Raw genomic sequence first — 19,515 nt, 5'->3', positions numbered from 1 at the left:
CGAAACTATAAGGGTTCCTTGTTTACTACGGAACCCTAAAAACCACTATTGTCATACCAGTGAAAATCAACAACCACCATTGTTGGTACCTACACTACATATCTTTTCTATCACTACCCATAGTATAAATGCAAAAGTGTGTTTTTGTTGGTTTGTCCTTCAATCACGCCGCAACGAAGCTACAGATCAAAATAAATTATAATAATAAATTATAATAAATTATTTATTGATCAAAAACAAAGGTAGGTACAAGTACTTCTGCATATAGTTTCTATGAGATAGACGAATTACTGCAAAACTAACCATACCTACATGAGGCTAGTTGACACTTTTTTTAAGTAGGTCTTACATGGTTAATATTGGTCCTATTAGATCAAAAAAATTAACACTATATTTTTTTGCGCCCTAAAAACCATAAAACTTTAATTTAAAAATATATTTTTCTTAGACAGGTGAAAACACAGTCGGCCATGTTTGGCCGATAGATTATCTGTGCTCTGACGTCATGCATTTGTAAACAACAGCATAACCTCCCAAAGTTTAATAAACATGACTTCTATACTAGTTTACATGAAAAATATAGTAATTATCGTTATTGTATCCATCTGAGAATCTAAAAAACGCATCGATAAAGACCACAGGAAAGCTGTTGTGGATTAGAGTGCCCAGTGAAAAAAATATACGTAACACGCGAAGACTTGCTTAAAGGGATCCTATATATGACTAACGACTTCAACCCAAATTTATTTTTGCAAAGATCACTTTGTTGTAAGTCTTACTTAATAACTTATTCAATTTATAAAGACAAAACGATAATTTTTTACGTTTACTATGAGTTTTTAGAAATATATAAAAACAAGCTTATGCTCGTGACTTCGCCCGCGTGGACTTCATAAATTTCAAACCCCCATTTAACTCACACAGGGGTGGAATTTCAAAAAATCCTTTCCTAGTGGATACCTTCTCTTTACCTACAAAGAACACACCCACCAAATTTCATGTATCTAGGACCAGCTGTTTAGATGTTTAGGCTGTGCGTTGATATATAAGTTAGTCAGGACTTTAAATTTTATATATATGGATACTACGTTAGTCCCCGCGTGACATAGGGATGACATTTCTTTGTTTACATATTTAATGACGTCACATCATGGCTGACAGCGTTTTCTGCGTTTCAAATAAAAATAAAAACTGTATTTTTTTAAATTGGATTTATATATCCATCCTGCGTTTTTAATTATTGTTATTGATATATTTCGCTGTCTTAAGCAAAATACTATAATAAATAATCATTTATTGGACGAAATTAGATATGAGTCAAGTAGCCTACCGACACTATATTTGCATATCCTATTTGTATGTTTAGACTTTAGACCAAAGAATTTTTAAATACCTACTAATACTTATGTAAGTTATAAGAATTATTACTTCTAAATCCATGCTTCAGACTATGTTGTACTTACTATAACCTGTTAATTTAAGTTTAATATGACATTCTTACTGATAATCGAAACTATTTTATATTAACATACTTGTACCTACTTAATATTACTAAATTATTAACAAAGAAGAAACTAATTGACATTATAACCAACTTAATTAATTAGTGCGATCAATAAATAATAATAATTTCGATTCAAAATGAATGCCCTATATAATTACCTGATAAAATCTATTATAAAATAATGTAACACGTAGTTTGCATGTAATTGTATAATAATTATATATTTAGCATGTATGTATTGTTAATGTACCTAACTTTGCAATGCCCTAACGGGGCTTCATGTAACCATGAAAGCAAATGAATAAATAAATCATAAATCATAAATCATATTTAAAAGTACAATACATATAATATATTTATAATAACATACCAATTTGTTAAGTACCTATACAGAATTAATACCGACTGTCCCTAAGCTAGGTATACCTACCTGTGTTTTAGGCGGCAGCACTCTCCTTAAAATTCATGACTCATTTTATATAAAAAAGAAAGGAATTTTGCATGTAAGGTAGTAGGTAAAATTATACATATTTATACTATTAACCATTAGAAAGAGGTTTCATGATAGATTCTACAACTATTAAGTAATATAGTATTGTCTCCCTGCCAGTTTAGTTTTGTGTCTACCCGTTTTACAAATTTGATCCATTCATCTCTTTGCAAGGTTTTTATTCCTTTAGATAAGTGTAGCCACTTTTTCAATTTTAAACTGTTCTGAAATGTCATTCAAAAATAAATTGATTTGCCAACACAATTTACAGCATAAAATAAATAAAACGACAAATTTAGAGCAATTAAAATTTATTTATATGTATAGTATACCTATTATAAGTATAAAAAATATTCTAGAAATAAATAATAAGTCTTTAAAACATAATGTTGTTTTATTATATTATTTTTACACTAGGTACATCTATTAATATGAACTTGGCTTAAAACAACAAAATATCAATAGTTTGAGACTAATCATGTTAACGGGCAGTTACCTACATTATGGTTAACAAAATACTACTTTTAATAAACACGTTAACAGCTGAAGCAATTAATTGAGTGTTATCTACATTTTGCCATTGCACTAAGCTGGAACAACAGAGGCTGCGCACTCGTCAGATGGTGTGGCTGAGCACTCTCCAAGGTTGCAGTGAGGCAAGGTAGGGTCATTGCAAACCCTCTCCATACCACCTCTCTTCGTGCATATCAGACGAGTGTTACAATTGACGCATGACGTGCCAATAGTGGTACATGGGCTCCATTGTGGATACCACGGGGCCGCAGCGATCCATGGTGGTATCCAGGGGTTCACACCGCCGGCTCCGGGCCAGCCTGCGCCGCCCCATGGTGGAGAAACGGCAGGTACTGCCGCCGCTAGGGTCACCTGAAAATATGTTACAGAATATTCTTTTAAAAAATTAAAATTTCTAGTTTCTTTTATTTATGCGCCTGACTCTATTATTATTCTCCCTGATGAAAAGGAATGACGTATCCATTTAAAAAGAAACATGGAGTATATTTATTTCTGGTTATCTTTTTTACGAGTATTGTTTGTTGTATAATAAATATGTAATAGATATACTTACACAAACACAAAGAGCAATCAAAATTTTGGAAACCATGTTTAATATTTTATATTCGTTCGGTGTTTTCGATTCAACTGATGTTATAGACTGGAGAATAAAACATTTTATACATTCCACTGTTTGTCGAAAGATTACACTGAAAACCTAAATAGATATTAACAACATGGTTTTCCCTGTGGAAAACGAATACGTATGATAATAGATAAGAATGTAGAATCAGATAAGTTAGTGTTTGTTCATGGGGGATCTCTGGTTTTGTAAGGCCAGCAAAGAAAATTGTTAAAGCAAAACGTGTTAATTATTATTTTTAAGCATAATACTAATTTACTTCTTATAATTATAACCTAATTGTATTTTTATTTTCACAACAATGTTAAAGACTGATTAAAATTCAGATTTTTGTAGACTTCTTTCAGATGACTATTTGTCGTACTCACTTTTAGTTGTAGGACTTAGGTGATAGAATAATATTACCTATTTCCAATACATATAATTATTCTTCATTCTCTATATTGTTTTCCATCTTATTTAATGTGACTGTTCACAAAAATATTCTGTTTCTTGCAACAAATAAGTATGTATAGTGCCTATGCGCATCAGTACAATTTCATTCTTTATTTGCACACTAATGCCTCCGTCGTGTAAATATGCAATGTGAACTCTGCCAAATCGCACTTGGCTCACGAGGTGGACTATGGCCTAAGCCCTTTGTATTCTGATACGAGACCCATTGACATTAGTGGGCCGGCGGTGGGTTGAAATGATGATGACGATGCATCCTAGACTGAATTGGTGGTGGGGATCACTTATAGATAAGCTTAAGCGATAAGCTTATGTCAGGGACGTAGTCAAAAGAGTAATTAATTTATAATTGATACTTACCAGCTCTCAAATTAACTAGTAACACGACTGTTCGAAAAAAAGAGTGTAATGTTTTCAGGGTTTAGGGTATTTATAGTGTATACTATGTATGTACGTCAGTGTCTTTGTTTCATCAACTTCTAAATGAATACCTAAACAAGAATCTAAGATCTAAGAGGAACGTTAGAATTCTTACTTCATCCCGAGTTACACTGGTGTTTTTCTTGAAAAAAGTTTAGTGTGGCACAGCAGTCGTGTTGCAAATTTTTAATTATTACTTGTTTTGCTGACGTTACTGTGTTGTTTATGAAGTGCTTTTCTTTAAGCCCGTTTACGTTGACGATTTATCAAGAAATTTTCCCAAACGCAATGTTGTGTATTCGGAGATTTTTCTGGCGAATTTAGATACCTAACTCTACGAAACTAAGGCCAAATGATTTTGAATACAATTCAAAAATTGCAGAACTGGCAAAATTCGAATCTGCGGATCTATTCCCTATAGGGAAAGGTACGGATACGATATATCGTAGCCGTACCACTAGGCAATGGTTCGCTTATGTTCGATTCCTGCCGGTTTCGCAATTTTTGAAATGTATTTAAAATCATTTGAAAATTTCCTTGAAGTGTAGGGGAAAAAAAACCAGCCAAGTGCGAGTCAGACTCGCGCACCGAGGGTTCCGTACTACAGTCATATTTTTTGACATTTTGTACGATAAATCAAAAACTATTTAGCATAAAAATCTGTTTTAGAATGCACAGGTGAAGACCTTTCATATGATACCGGTATCGGTATCAGAGAAATGCATAGAATTCGGGGTTAAAAATCGGTCAAGAGCGAGTCACATAAAGGGTTCCGTACCATCATACAAGAATTTTTAATTTTTTTTAAATTTTCCTATGACTAATCCTCCACTATCTGTTCGTCTATCTGTAGTCTATCAGATATAGAGATATATTATGATCTGTACCTAATAGGTAGATAGTTTAAAGTGTAAAAATGTTGCCCCTATAACAACAAATGCTAAAAAACCATGATGGCGAATTTAAAAATAGCCGTCACGCAAATTAAAAATAAATAAAAATTACATAGTGTTATGTCTTGTCCGATTGGTACGGAACCCTTCGTGAGCGAATCCGACCCGTACTTGACCGGTTTTTATGTTTTTTTTTTAGAATGTTTTTTTATTCATGTAAACTTTTTACAAGTGCTTATGAATAGTCAGGTAGTTTTAATTTACCACTGGTTCGGAATGCCGTTCCTACCGAGAAGAACCAGCAAGAAACTCGGCGGTTGCTCTTTTTAATTTTCAATTTACAATGTTATTATACCGTAGGTACTATACAAGCCATTGCAGCCCCGTGCATTGCTGGAGCGAGTTAAATCCAAGCTTTGTTATCGTTTACATAGTCTGCGACTGTATAATATGCTATATATTATGCTAATATTTTTAGGAGCATGTATATTTGATCTCCTCTGTTTCATCACTGATAAGTGGCTTATGGCTCTCAGTGATATCATCTAGGTACACTATTAATAAAACTGTAACTGAATTCTGTAGTTGGTATGTAGATGTATTTTGAAAATTTTAATTGGAGGAAGCATTTGTTATCGATAGGTAGATATAGGTATATGAATGCGTAAGCTAACACGTGCGAAGCCGGGTCGGGTCAACTATGTTATATTTCTATACTTCATTTAATATTTCTATTATATTCTAATTACTGTTATGATTAGCCCTTTAAAATAGAGACAAATGGAAATGATCACGTCTCATTTTCATTGAAGGTTGGCAGCGTATTTGTTTGTTTGTACTAACAAACATGTGATAACGGGCGTCAGTGCTCAAACATTTGAATACTTTTGACAAGATCTCGCGTAGGTACACAGTTCATGTAGATGTAGATGTAGATGTAGATATGTTATTTACATAGCAGGATCCGCAGTGTTGTATACAATGTGATGCACGTACCTAGCTATTTATGAAATGCGTATGGACTACCTACTTACATTATTGAACAAAATATACTACGCATAATGTTTCAAAATGGTAAAAGTTCTGTACTATTTTTTTTTTTAATATAAGAATATTAGCCATGTTAAATGACTGATATTCCCCTTTCTTCTCCAACTAAGCGTGCTTGTGCTAGGAGTAGGTACGACAATAGGCGGGATTTGAACCGTCGACCTTTCGGTTTTCAGTCCACTACTTTACCGGTTGAGCTATTGAGGCTCTAAAATCTATACCTATATTAATAAATAAAATGGAAGTGTGTGGCTGTAATTTCGAAATAACTACCTCATATTAACCTAAATACACGCGGACGAAGCCGCGGGCATCAGCTAGTAGTAAATCAATTACTTATTAGGAATATCTGACTAACATAATATAATTCGAACCGTTGCGTCTAAAAACTTGATTTTGCGTGTACCTAAGTTTTCAAAATAATGTAAACTTTTTTAATTTATAGACTAGCGCTTGGCTGAAATCAGACCCTGGTGACAAGTGTTAATTATGCAGCCTAAGATGGGGCGCGCTTGCCTAGAAAATGCCTATTCACTCTGGACTTGAAAGTATCCATGTATCCATATTAATATTGGAGGGGACTGATGAACTGATGCTGGAAGGGCGTTCCATATCTTAGCGGTTTAAATTGAAATGAGGAGGCAAATCGCTTCGTACCTATTCGAGGAATTTCGACTTGGTAGTGTACGGCTGCAGACCTTGTCGATGCCTTGCGGTACGATAGGTTGCGATTTGCGGTGCTGTTCCACTGCATAAGGATATTTAGGAATTCCTCCCGAGCGAAGCCCGAGCTGGTCTAGTACCTGAATAAAGGTAGAGTTCCTGTCATCAATAAATTATTTCTTAGCTGTTATATAGCTATGGTCTATGTATTAGTTCTAATAGAGATTAGGGCCATATCAGGATAGGTGACTTACATACTACATATTATTATCAGCGTTACTACATTTCCACATTTTTAAAGAATTTTTATTACCTACCTTTAGTAAATTCTTGTACATTAGTACCATTTTAATATATTCTGTGGTACTAGCTGATGCTCTGTCTGTCATGGATGGCCCACTATTTACCGCAAACACAGTTTACAGAAAAGTTTACCTTTTTAGATCCCGTTAAAAATCGATAATTAAGTAAGTAGTGTGAAATGAACCTACTAATAATAATACCTATCAGTTTAAAACTTTACCTTAAGGCCATAGCAGACATGATGCTTTTAGCATCAGCGATCATACGACATCGCATTGTATCGATGCTGCACCGTGTATTGAGGATTATTATCTGCGTTTGATTTCTGTATTGAAATCGTTTCAGCGATTGTTTCGATGCTGCATCGTGTTCAAAACACGATGCAGCATCGAAACAATCACTTTCACGACTTTCTGTGTTCCATCGCTATATTGAAATAATCAATAAAGTCGGCTTGATCTGTGATTGGAGATTGTAAGGGCCTGCGGAGACTGGAGGAAGGGACGGCAGAAGATTTTAAATTTATTTATATGAATTTAATAATTATCCAATCGAACTAAGGTATATATTTCAATGCTCGGTGCTCCAAAGAAAACTGCGCTGCGATGCTCCGAGGTCAATCGCCGAGCAATGAAATATACCTATACCTTTTTTCGATTGGATAAATATTAAATTAAATTTAAAATTCTCTGCCGTACCGTCCTTTAGTCTTCGTAGGCCCTATTTGTGAGGAGCAGTGGAGCGTTCGAACTTCAATCGCCGTATCGAGCTTTCAAAAAGCAGCTAAATCTAAATCGAATCGTTCCAACTTCAATCGCAAATGCTAAAAGCATCGTGTCTGCTATGGCCCTTAGTTTAATCGAGACTAATTTTGTAGGCAGTTATAACTTAATGACATTTGTACTTTATTATTTTAACTTTGGGAATTTTAAAACGTTCCCGTTCAAGACAATAGACTAAATGAGTAAACAATGTAATCTGTGAGATAAGTTTTAAGACCATCATTGCGTAATTTTTAAACGAAGTTTGAAGGTCGCAGGAGTATGTGAAGAATGTGAGAACCCGTCATATTAATGTACACGTGTAGTATTTTCCACTTCGGTTTACTATAGTATCACTCTATCAAAGAATAAAATCAAAATAGTTAATTAGGTATTTTGATTTCGGACAGAGTTAGGACACAACTCAAAGCAAAGTCGATGCTCTATAGATTTAAGGCTGTGATTCTAGGAGACCTTTAAAGCTTATGTTTTAGTCTATTACCTAGCACATCTATTACTATTCACGCTTTGGTAGATAGGTACATAAGTTGTGTGTTACCAGCGATTTGAGTATCTACTATCCTACATCAATGTGTGATACAACTTACATAGTACGAACTAGGCGTAGTGCAGATTTTGGCAGGTGTTAGGTAGCAAAGGTACTTACATAAAAATACTGGGGCCAACAGACCTCTGGACCTCTGATTAGAAGGTGGACGCACCTTCTAATCAGAGGTCGGGGGTTCGATCCCGGGCACGCACCTCTAACTTTTCGGAGTGCGTTTTAAATAATTTATCACTTGCTGTAACGGTGAAGGAAAACATCGTAAGGAAACCGGCATGCCTGAGCGTTCTCCAACTCGGTTAATTTGAAGATTATTTATTTAATGTAAACTACTAAAACCGACTTCCAAAACCACTACAAAGTAAAAAATAGCTTTGGTTTCTACTACACGTATATGTATGTTGAAGTCGGGCGAACTTCACGCTTTGATTTCTAGTTTCTTTTATTATGCTCGCCCGATTTCATACATTCATACACGTGTAGAAACTAGAAACAAAAGTTTGTAGTGGCTTTGGAAGTCGGTTTTTTATTTTTTTATTTTAAGCTTTTTAGTGTAAGTAGTCATTGCTTGGTAGTTGCAGTACCTAAAATATCAATTTACCGTCAAAACTTTCCAAATCCATACGGCTTACGTGTCCAGTACCTTGCAGCATCAGGATTGAAGAGTTAGGACTTGGAATTTAATAACAAAGTCTATGCTTCGCATTTACAGAATTATTTCACCAGGAACAATTCCAGAACCTCTATGGTTTAAGAGTGTTATACTATGCATCATTATAAGGTTTGAGTAGTACGGACTTGGAGTGTAATCATGAAGCAGTTGCTTGATACCTCATATATCAGTTCACCATCAGAAACTCGAATCCCGACGGCTTAGGAGTTCAGTACCTTACATCATCAGGGTTGAGGAGTCGGGAATTGGAGTAGAAGCATGAAATCGTTGCTTGGTAGGTACCACTATGAACACTTCCTGAACCTTGATAACTTAGGCGGGGAGTAACCCTGCAGCATCAAAATTGAGGAGTTGAATCAAGAATTTTTTATGGGACCACCACGGAAACATCCTCTGTTGATCAAAAAAATAATTTGCAAATCGGTCCAGAAACCTCGAAAACATCGATGTACATACATTAAAAAATAAAAAATAAACCAGCCGAGTTGAGACCTACCTCCTTTTTGAAAGGCGGTTAAAAATATACAGGTTTGTAAGAAATTAATTGTTTTTTAAGGATATTAATGTTATTTTGCGATTATTAACTAGCTACTAATTATTTCCACGGTACACTGGTAAGTCACGATCGTTAAATAATTACCTAATTAACAAATTAGATGGGATTTACTATTTCCTTTATAATATTTGTGTATGATTTACTAACATCCGGTTGTTTACACCCACGTACTTTCATTAGTATGTTTTACTACGACAGTGACTAGTGGACTAAGAGCCAGCACATGTCACACCTTCGTTATTTTATAAATACTGAAAGTTCCTCTGCGTATTGTCCCCAACACAGGAAGGAACGATCAGTGATTATGAAGTTTGGATCATGGTGGCTTTGGAAGATAAGAGGTAATAAAGGTGTACAAAACGTACGTCAAAGTATATAGTCTAATCCACACTAATATTATAAATGCGACAGTATGTCTGTCCGTCTGTCTGCTAGCTTTTCACGGCCCAATTTTGATGAAATTTAGTACAGAGTTAGCTTACATCTCGGGGAAGGACATAGGCTACTTATCCCGGAAAATTATAGAGTTCCCACGGTATTTATATAAAAAACCTACATCCACGCGGACGATGTCGCGGGCATCATCTAGTTGTTTAATTTTAGAATAGTATTAGAAATCACGTCATGCATTGCCAGACACTTAGTATCGTGGCAACCCCCTGCCAGACACCCTTAAACTTTTAAACTTTAAAGGCCACGACGCTAAGTGTCTGGCAATGCGTGACGTGATTTCTATTCCAAAAAACATAAAAAAAGATTAAACTTTACGTACGATTTTTTACAGCTTTATCACCTGTTATCTCCCAAAGCCACCATAATCCAAACTTCATAGTCGCTGATATGTTGAGGACAATGCGCAGAGAAACTTTCAGCTATTATTAAATAACGAAGGTCTGACACGCGCTTGCTCTCTCACTATAATGAGTCAGATTGCGAAAACATTTTGTTTATTTTTGTCTCTACTTATCTTCATAGAAACATTATCTACGTTATCTCTACTAATTGCTAGGCTCCGTATAAAAGGTGGTGTTTAACTATTACTGGGCATACTAACGAACGAGTTCAAATGAATAAGTGATTAGTTAAGTTTACGAACGAATACGAAGTTATATAGTTCTCCAAAATGAGGATCACAATTTTTCTATTTATTGTAAGTATTTAATCTTTATTTTTATTTGGTTTGATTTAATTCACTAAAAAAAGTAGAAATATAAAAATTGCCTATCAGTGGGGACTGTTGACAGAAGTTGAAACTTAAAACTATAAAATAACAGTGGTATTTTTTTTTGGATTTTCAAATTAATTGTATCAAAAATGTAAATTTCATAATTTGTAAATTAAAACCATTTGTATAAGTGTATTTTTTTACATAAATTCGGCACTCTGAGCAATATTAACATGAGCATGTTGGTGACATGAACTTTAAAGTTTTTGCCCTAAATAAGTTTTCATTTCAATAAGTATTTATTTTTGTAATTCTATCCTATTTAGGTAAAAACTCATTCTATTTCATTCATTTTTAGGGTTCCGTACCGCAAAAGGAAAAACGGAACCCATATAGGATCACTTTGTTGTCTGTCTGTCTGCCTGTCGGTCTGTTAAGAAACCTACAGGGTACTTCCCGTTGACCTAGAATCATGAAATTTGGCAGGTAGGTAGATCTTATAGCAGACATTCGGGGAAAAATCTGAAAACCTGAATTTGTGGTTTAATCACCCAAAAATAAATAAATTGTGGTCATGAATTAATAATTAGTATTTTTAATTTGCGAAGTAAGATAACAATATCAAGTGGGGTATCATTTGAAAGGTCTTCACCTTCATTTTTATTTATTTTTATGCATCATAGTTTTTGAATTATCCTGCAAAATGTCGAAAAAATACGACTGTATTACGGAACCCTCATTGCGCGAGCCTGACTCGCACTTGGCCGGTTTTTTTACATTAAATTATTATAGATATATACCTAGATAATCTTACCCGGCATGCGTTGCAATGCAACTCGCACGCTAACTAACAACAACTGTACAAAGATTCAACCCGCATGAACGATGCGGAACGCATATGTAACGAACAGACAGACAGATAATAATTATTAATTTTATGTGATGACAGCCCCGTTAGGAATTAGGATATTGGAATGGGTAGATTCCTACCTAATATAGCTTTATATATTTTTTACTATTTGATTATCAAAACTAGACGTAAAATTAGTCTTATATAATACCAAAAATAATTAATTATTTTAAATTTAAACTACCAAGGAAACAAGAATTGCTGATTAATTAGGTCTTATTTATCATTGCGAGAAATGTAGCAATGATTAATTTATCGTCAAAAATAATTTTAACCTATGAATTTATTTAATAAATGAGTAGGTAGATATAGTCCGCGACAGTTTGAGATGGCAATCGGGGTATGTGGCAGGAGGCCGCCCCGCACACCCACCCGCACACGCTAACCCGGTGCGGGTGAGCGCGGGAGCTGTGCGGGTGTACGGGCGTTCCCTCCCCGATTGCCATCTCGACCTGTAACGTATTGTTATTTTGTACTAAACTAGCTTACTCTCGCGACTTCGTCCGCGTGGACTAAACAAATTTTATAGCCCTATTTCACCGCCTTAGGGGTTGAGTTTTCAAAAAGACTTTCTTAGCGGATGCCTTCGTCATAAATTTCAGCCCTATCCCTCCAGTAATTTGAGCATTGATAGATCAGTCAGTCAGTCACCTTTTCCTTTTATATATTTCGATTATCTAATTATGAAATATACAATAAATCTCTATTCCTAAAAAAATAAGTATAAGGATAGATAAGTCCTAGGTACTTTGTATTAGTCAGATTATGATAATAATTAATATAAAAATTAATTTTAATTGCTTAGTTAATTTTGAGACTGTAATCATTTTAATTATCAAATTTGTTAATCCATACTAATGTCGAAGCGGTCATAGCCCACTAGTTAAGACGTCCTCAGCCTATTCGGGAGGTTGGGAATTCGATCCGGGGCACGCAGTTCTAATGATAATTAATGATAAATAACGATACATTGAAAATAGAAGAGACTACAACATTTTTGGGGATAACCTTAGATGCGAAGCTTCAATGGGGCACCCATATATCAACTCTTGCTAGCAAATTAAGCTCTGCCGCTTACGCTGTTAGAAAGATTCGGCAGTTAACTGACGTGGAAACCGCAAAGATAGTATATTTTGCTTACTTCCATAGTATTATGTCTTATGGAATCTTAATATGGGGTAAAGCGGCAGATATTGGGAGAATTTTTGTATTACAAAAAGGGCAATACGCGCAATAGGCTACTTGACAATTTTTTTAAGTTGGTCTTAAATGGTTAATATTTGTCCTATTATATCAAAAAAATTAACACTATATTTTTTTGCTACAGGGTTATACTGTTGTTTACAAATGCATGACGTCAGAGCACAGATAATCTATCGGCCAAACATGGCCGACAGTGTTTTCACCTGTCTAAGAAAAATATTTTTTTAAATTAAAGTTTTACGGTTTTTAGGGCGCAAAAAAATATAGTGTTAATTTTTTTGATATAATAGGACAAATATTAACCATTTAAGACCAACTTAAAAAAATTGTCAAGTAGCCTATTTATAACTTAAGACCACGCGATTCCCTTCGAGAGAAATTTAAGGAAATAGATATCCTTACTGTAGCCTCTCAATATATTTATAATAACATAATTTTTGTAAGACAAAATATTCTTAGTTACAAGAAAATTGGTGATCTACACAATAGGCTAACTAGAAACAGAGACAAACTTGCAGCTCCTGCCTTCCGCCTCAGGAAAGTCCAAAAGTCATTTGTGGGTATGGGTATTACCTTTTATAATAAAATCCCGCAAACTATTTTGGACTTACCTTTGCACAAGTTTAAAAAATCTATTAAAAATATGCTCCTGAAAAAAGCATATTACACAATTGAAGATTATCTAAATGATAAAAGAGCGTGGATTTGACCTGCAGCTCGTTCGAGCAACGCACAAGACTGCAAATACTATTTTATACATGGCATAATCTTGTACCTATATCAAATATTTGAAAAGAGCAACCGCCGAGTTTTTTGCTGGTTCTTCTCGGCAGGAAAGGCATTCCGAACCAGTGGTAGATGCATCCGACTATTCGTAAGCACTTGTAAAAGTTTATACGAATAAAAAAGATTTTCATTTTCATTTTCATTTTCATTTTACAAGATTACCTACCTAGCCGATTCTATTTTTTTTTTAAGAATATTAGCCATGTTAAATGACTAGTATTCCCATTTCCTCTCCAACTAAGCGTCAGGCTTGTGCTAGGAGTAGGTACGACAATAGTGCAACGGGCAGGGTTTGAACCGTCGACCTTTCGGTTTTCAGTCCACTCCTTTACCGGTTGAGCTATTGAGGCTCTACCACCCAGCTGTACCTAGCTGAATTTGTGTATACCCTAAAACTATAGAAATATTAATCATAACGTGACCTGTTTTTACAAACAACATTTAGATTTTAAATAAATCTATAAAATATTATGTTTTATTTTTCTAGGTTGGAATCTGCCTAGTCAGCGCAAAATATCTGTCATACGAAACAAAAGACTCTAACGTGTTACTAAGAGTTCAAAGATCAGACGATTCTGACGACTCTTCAAGTTCGGTAGAACAAAATGAAGATTCAAGTGAAAATGATGATAGTGACGACGATGACGTCGAACAAAAAGAAGTTAAGCGGCAAGAACAGGAAGATAAAATAAAAAGGAAAGCTTTAGAGCGTCAAGAAAAAGAGAACCACAAGAAAGAAGAAGAACAAAGAAAGTTACAGGAGAAACAAGCCAAAGCACAACGCAAGGAAGAAGAAAAGAGAGAAAAAGAAGAGCGAAAACGACTTGAAAGACATGAAAAATTAAAACGCAAAGAGGAAGAAAAACTACAGAAGGAAGAACGTAAGAAGCAAGAAAAGCAACGTAAAGAGATTGAAAAGCTAGAAAAAGAGGCAACACAAATTAAACCTATAGATAACGATTTCTTAGAAGAAGAAGAAGAAGAAAATTCTGTAGAACTAAGTGACGTTTGGAAAGAACATATCTATGTTAAGTATGGTTTGACTGTTACTAGTACAAAATTAGAAAAACAGGCAGCATTAAATAGATACCTACAAGAAGAGCTTGGCCTTAATCAAAATAGTACAGAAACAGAACGTTTCCAAGCTGTAGTGCAGTTACTTCAAACAAAATTGCAAAGTGATGCTGCTGCAAGAACCGCATTGAAAAATCAACTTTTGAGTCATATTAATGCCGTATCGATTCAAAAATGGCGTGCGGATATTGAAAAAGAACTTGAAGAGTTAAATAATAAAACAGAAATACTTAATAACGTAAGCTTACCTTGGGCTCCTGTAGCAAAGCAGCAGATTGAAGAAAGAAGATCATTCCTTCAAACTATTTCACAATTCTTATCAAATATTTTGCCAAATTGGGTTACCGGAGGACGAAAACCAATTAACAATAATGATAATAATAGTAATAATCTGGCTACAAGTGGACCCGATAGTGGTGTTTCAAATGGGCCAAATGCTATCTCAGAAAATAATATGAATTCAGCTTCCGAAAGTAATCTGGCCACAGGAATTTCTGATGCATCGGCATCTGCTAGTCAATCTAACAATGGTGTTGCTACTGGAAGCAATGTTTCACCATCTAGTTCTGACATAAATACTTCTGCCCAAGGTTCTAGCCAGATTCCCACAGATGGTACTGATGAGGAAGTTCAAAATAATATCAACGAAAATACCATACCTGCAAGCACAAATGTAGTTAGTTCTGGAGATATAAATGGTTCCTCGGGAGTCAATGAAGAGGTACTATCTACAGACGCGATTACTTCCATTAATAGTGAAACTGCTGTAGAAGGTGACGGTTCAGCCTCAGTAAACGGTGTTAATATTGAATCTACAAATGTAGTAGATAACGTTCCATCAGTAACTGATAGTGTTATTCCATCGCAAAATACTAATGATATTTCGGTCGTTGGCAATAACAATAAAATCACAAGTGTTCCAGATCCAGCCGTGAGTCCTAGTGTATCTTCTACCAACGTAAATGCTGATGGAGCTACTTCTGCTAGTTCTGATATTTCATTGACAAGTAATGATGTAATTTCCTTTGCAAACGGTCAGGCTATAAATGTAGAAGATGGAGCATCATTAGTCTCTAATTCAAATAGCGCCGGCTCAAGTTCAACTCACGTGGCAAACAGTGCACCGGCAAAAGCTAATGAAGCCCAAGCTTCCGGGCCTATCGAACCTACCCAAAGCAACAGTGGTAATAATGTTTCCTCAAGTTCAACGGATGTTAACGTACTTGCTAATCCTAATTCAGCTTCCAATGACGGTGTTGACGTACCAACCGTAAGTGTTTCGGCTGGTAGTCCAGCTGTTAAACCAGTTGTAGTCTCTTCAGGAATTAATGATGCAACCTCAATAAACAATGGTGGCGATTCAACATCTCATGCTGACAACGTAGGAACCCCAAGTACAGGTAGTTCCCAAGGAAATGAAGTTACCTCCGACAGTGGTGCAAATGTTGTCTCATCTGCAGTTACTGAGAATAAAGTAGATACAAGCGCAGTCTCATCTGGAGCAGGTGAAGCTACTTCTGATAACGATGCTAATGTATTAACCACAAGTAATACTGATAATATTTCTTCCGTGACGCTAGATACTGCCTCTTCTGGAAATAGTGACGCATCCTTAACAATTAACGGTGAAAATCCAACATCAAACTTAGTTGATGATGTCGCCGCTACAACTCCTACTGTGATATCTGGCGAAGGAAATGAAGCAGCTCCTGATAACAGTGCCAATGTTAATTCACCAAGTATAACTGATGGAGCCTTAAATGAAAACCCTGATGTAGTGACGTCAGAAGGTAGTGAAGGCATCTCTGTTGATAGTTCCAACTCACCATCAACAACTGTTACTGATAATGCTCCGTCCGTAAGCCCTGATACAGTCTCTATCGGAAGCAGTGACACTACCTCAATAAGTAATGCTGGCAATCCATCTTCAAGCGTTCATCTAGATTCCGCTTCTGCTGGAAATAGTGACGGATCCCCAATGATTAACAGTGAAAACCCAACATCAAACGTGGTTGATAATGTAGTCGCTCCAACTCCTACTGTAATATCTACCGAAGGAAATGAAGTATCTCTTGATAGCAGTGCCAACGTTAATTCACCAAGTATAGCTGATGGAGCCTTAAGTGGAATCCCCAGTGTAGTAACGTCAGAAGGAAATGAAGGCCTCTCTGCTGATAGCTCCAACTTGCCGGCAGTTAGTGATAATGCTCAGTCCGTGAACACCGATACCGTCTTTATCGGAAGCAGTGACACAACTTCAATAAGTAATATTGGCAATCCACCTTCAAGCGTTAATTTAGATACAGCCCTTTCTGAAAATAATGACGCAACCCCAACAATTAACGGTGAAAATCCAACATCAAACGTGGCTGACAAAGTTGTCGCTCCAACTCCTTCTGTGATATCCGCTGAAGGAAATGAAGCAGCTCTTGATAACAGTGCCAACGTTAATTCACCAAGTATAGCTGATGGAGCCTTAAGTGAAAACCCCAGTGTAGTGACGTCAGAAGGCAGTGAAGGCATCTCTATTGATACTTCCAACTTGCCGTCAGTTACTGATAATGCTCCGTCCGTAAGCCCTGATACAGTCTCTATTGGAAGCAGTGACACAACTTCAATAAGTAATGTTGGCAATCCGTCTTCAAGCATTAATCTAGATACAGCCCCTTCTGAAAATAATGATGCATCCCCAACAATCAACGGTGAAAATCCAACATCAAACGTGGCTGACAATGTCATCGCTCCTACTGTGATATCTGCCGAAGGAAATGAAGCAGCTCTTGATAACAGTGCCAACGTTGATTTACCAAGTATAGCTGATGGAGCCTTAAGTGAAAACCCCAATGTAGTGTTATCAGAAGGTAGTGAAGGCCTCTCTATTGATAGCTCCAACTTGCCGTCAGTTACTGATAGTGCTCAGTCCGTGAACACCGATACCGTGTCTATCGGAAGCAGTGACACAACTTCAATAAGTAATGTTGGCAATCCATCTTCAAGCGTTAATCTAGATACATCCCCTTCTGAAAATAATGACGTATCCCCAACAATTAATGGTGAAAATCCAACATCAAACGTGACTGACAATGTCATCGCTCCTGCTCCTACTGTGATATCCGCCGAAGGAAATGAAGCAGCTCTTGATAACAGTGCCAACGTTAATTCACCAAGTATAGCTGATGGAGCCTTAAGTGAAAACCCCAGTGTAGTGACGTCAGAAGGCAGTGAAGGCATCTCTATTGATACTTTCAACTTGCCGTCAGTTACTGATAATGCTCCGTCCGTAAGCCCTGATACAGTCTCTATTGGAAGCAGTGACACAACTTCAATAAGTAATGTTGGCAATCCATCTTCAAGTATTAATCTAGATACAGCCCCTTCTGAAAATAATGACGCATCCCCAACAATTAACGGTGAAAATCCAACATCAAACGTGGCTGACAATGTCATCGCTCCTGCTCCTACTATGATATCTGCCGAAGGAAATGAAGCAGCTCTTGATAACAGTGCCAACGTTGATTCACCAAGTATAGCTGATGGAGCCTTAAGTGAACACTCTAGTGCAGTGACTTCTGAAGGTAGTGAAGGCATTTCTATTGATACCTCCAACTTACCAGTTACTGATAATGCTCCGTCCAATACAGTCTCTATCGGAAGCAGTGACACAACGTCTATAAAAAATGAAGGCAACCCGTCTTCTAGCGTGGCTGGAAGTGATAAACCTACGGGCTCTGATATTGTTTACGCCGAAGGTAACGAATCCATCAACAATGGCAATGCTGCCTCACCAAATAATGCTTCAGATACGGTCTCTTTGGGGGCCAGTGAAGCACCCTCATCCAGTGATGATGTTGGAGCACCCCCGGTCAGTGTTGATGTTGTCTCCTCGAGTGTGACAGAAAGTTCAATTATTACAGATTCTAGTCTAGCTTCTTCTACTAACAGCAACACAGTTTCTGTAAATAATGATAATGTTGTATCGTCAAATGTAGCTGACAGCACTACCCCTGCTAATAATGTTGAAGTCTCACCTGAAGTTGGCGAATCAGCAAGTCCTGTGGATGTTGTATCTTCAAACGGAATTAGCAATGTCGATGTTGCACCTGTAAATACTGACAAAATTGCAACTGACATTGTTCCATCAGAAAGCACCAGCCCTGTAACTTTAATTGGAATTAATGATCCTGCCATTGGAAGTAACAATATAGATACTGTTAATGCTACTGAAGCTGCACCTGTAGATTTACCTAATACTGCCTCAGATCTAAATGCTGATAGTAATAACGCGGATACCACAATTGCACCAGAAATAATAAATTTAGTACTAACACAAGAACAAGGCATTGATACTTCCTCCCAAACTATTATAACCGAAAGCCCAGTTGATTCTCAAAAAGGAATTGATGCCGTTACAACGGTCAATGAAATAATTAGTAATATAAACACGGTTTCTCCTGCAACCGCTGAAACCTCTGCGCCTAGTATAGCACCCCAGGTAGAAACGAGTCAAAATACAGTAGCTGATGCAGTGCCACCTTTAGAATTGAAGAAACCAACTCCTGTAGTAGTCATAAATGGTATTACGATACCTGATGAACCTGGTGCTTCAGTAGTTGAAATATTACCACAATAACAATTTAGTGTTTGCAATATATATGATATGCCAGCCAGATAGTATGTTGTAAAATAATAAATTATTAATTTAATGTATATGTGTAAAAATAATATGACTGTAAAAAAATGTTCAATGATTAATATATGTATGTATATTTTTGCATTTTTAGCAATTAAAGTTATGAATTAACCTCCGTTCTTATTTTAGCACCTATTTCCATGATCCATCCATATCTTTTGCATTCAAACTTACTCATTTTCATAATATTTAAAATAAAA

The 19,515-nt window shown here is 36.1% G+C and overlaps 2 protein-coding genes across 3 annotated transcripts in view; one reads left to right on the top strand and one right to left on the bottom strand.

Annotated features, from left to right (window-relative positions):
• Positions 1-3,679: 3,679 nt before the first annotated feature.
• The window catches only part of LOC117990946 (arylphorin subunit alpha-like), a 167,801-nt gene continuing 151,965 nt past the window's right edge, over positions 3,680-19,515 (bottom strand). Inside the window, exon 6 of the mRNA XM_069504912.1 lies at positions 3,680-3,693. The gene's annotated coding sequence lies outside the window, so the exon portion shown is untranslated. The remainder of the gene's footprint in view (positions 3,694-19,515) is intronic.
• On the top strand, positions 10,478-19,427 carry LOC117991474 (serine-rich adhesin for platelets-like). 2 transcript variants are annotated; one of them, XM_069504862.1, is made up of 3 exons: positions 10,478-10,637; positions 14,039-17,295; positions 17,386-19,427. In XM_069504862.1, exons 1-3 carry the CDS (start codon positions 10,611-10,613, stop codon positions 19,253-19,255), a joined length of 5,154 nt encoding a protein of 1,717 aa, XP_069360963.1. In that variant the 5' UTR covers positions 10,478-10,610; the 3' UTR covers positions 19,256-19,427. The 2 variants fall into 2 exon arrangements, with proteins under 2 accessions (XP_069360963.1, XP_069360962.1); XM_069504861.1 differs by having other exon boundaries at positions 14,039-19,427.

The sequence above is a fragment of the Maniola hyperantus genome, chromosome 19 (genome assembly GCF_902806685.2).
Source record: "Maniola hyperantus chromosome 19, iAphHyp1.2, whole genome shotgun sequence".
Taxonomy (NCBI): domain Eukaryota; kingdom Metazoa; phylum Arthropoda; class Insecta; order Lepidoptera; family Nymphalidae; genus Maniola; species Maniola hyperantus.
The sequence above is the reverse complement of the archived record's forward strand: the minus strand, read 5'-3'. Positions and strand labels throughout refer to the sequence as shown.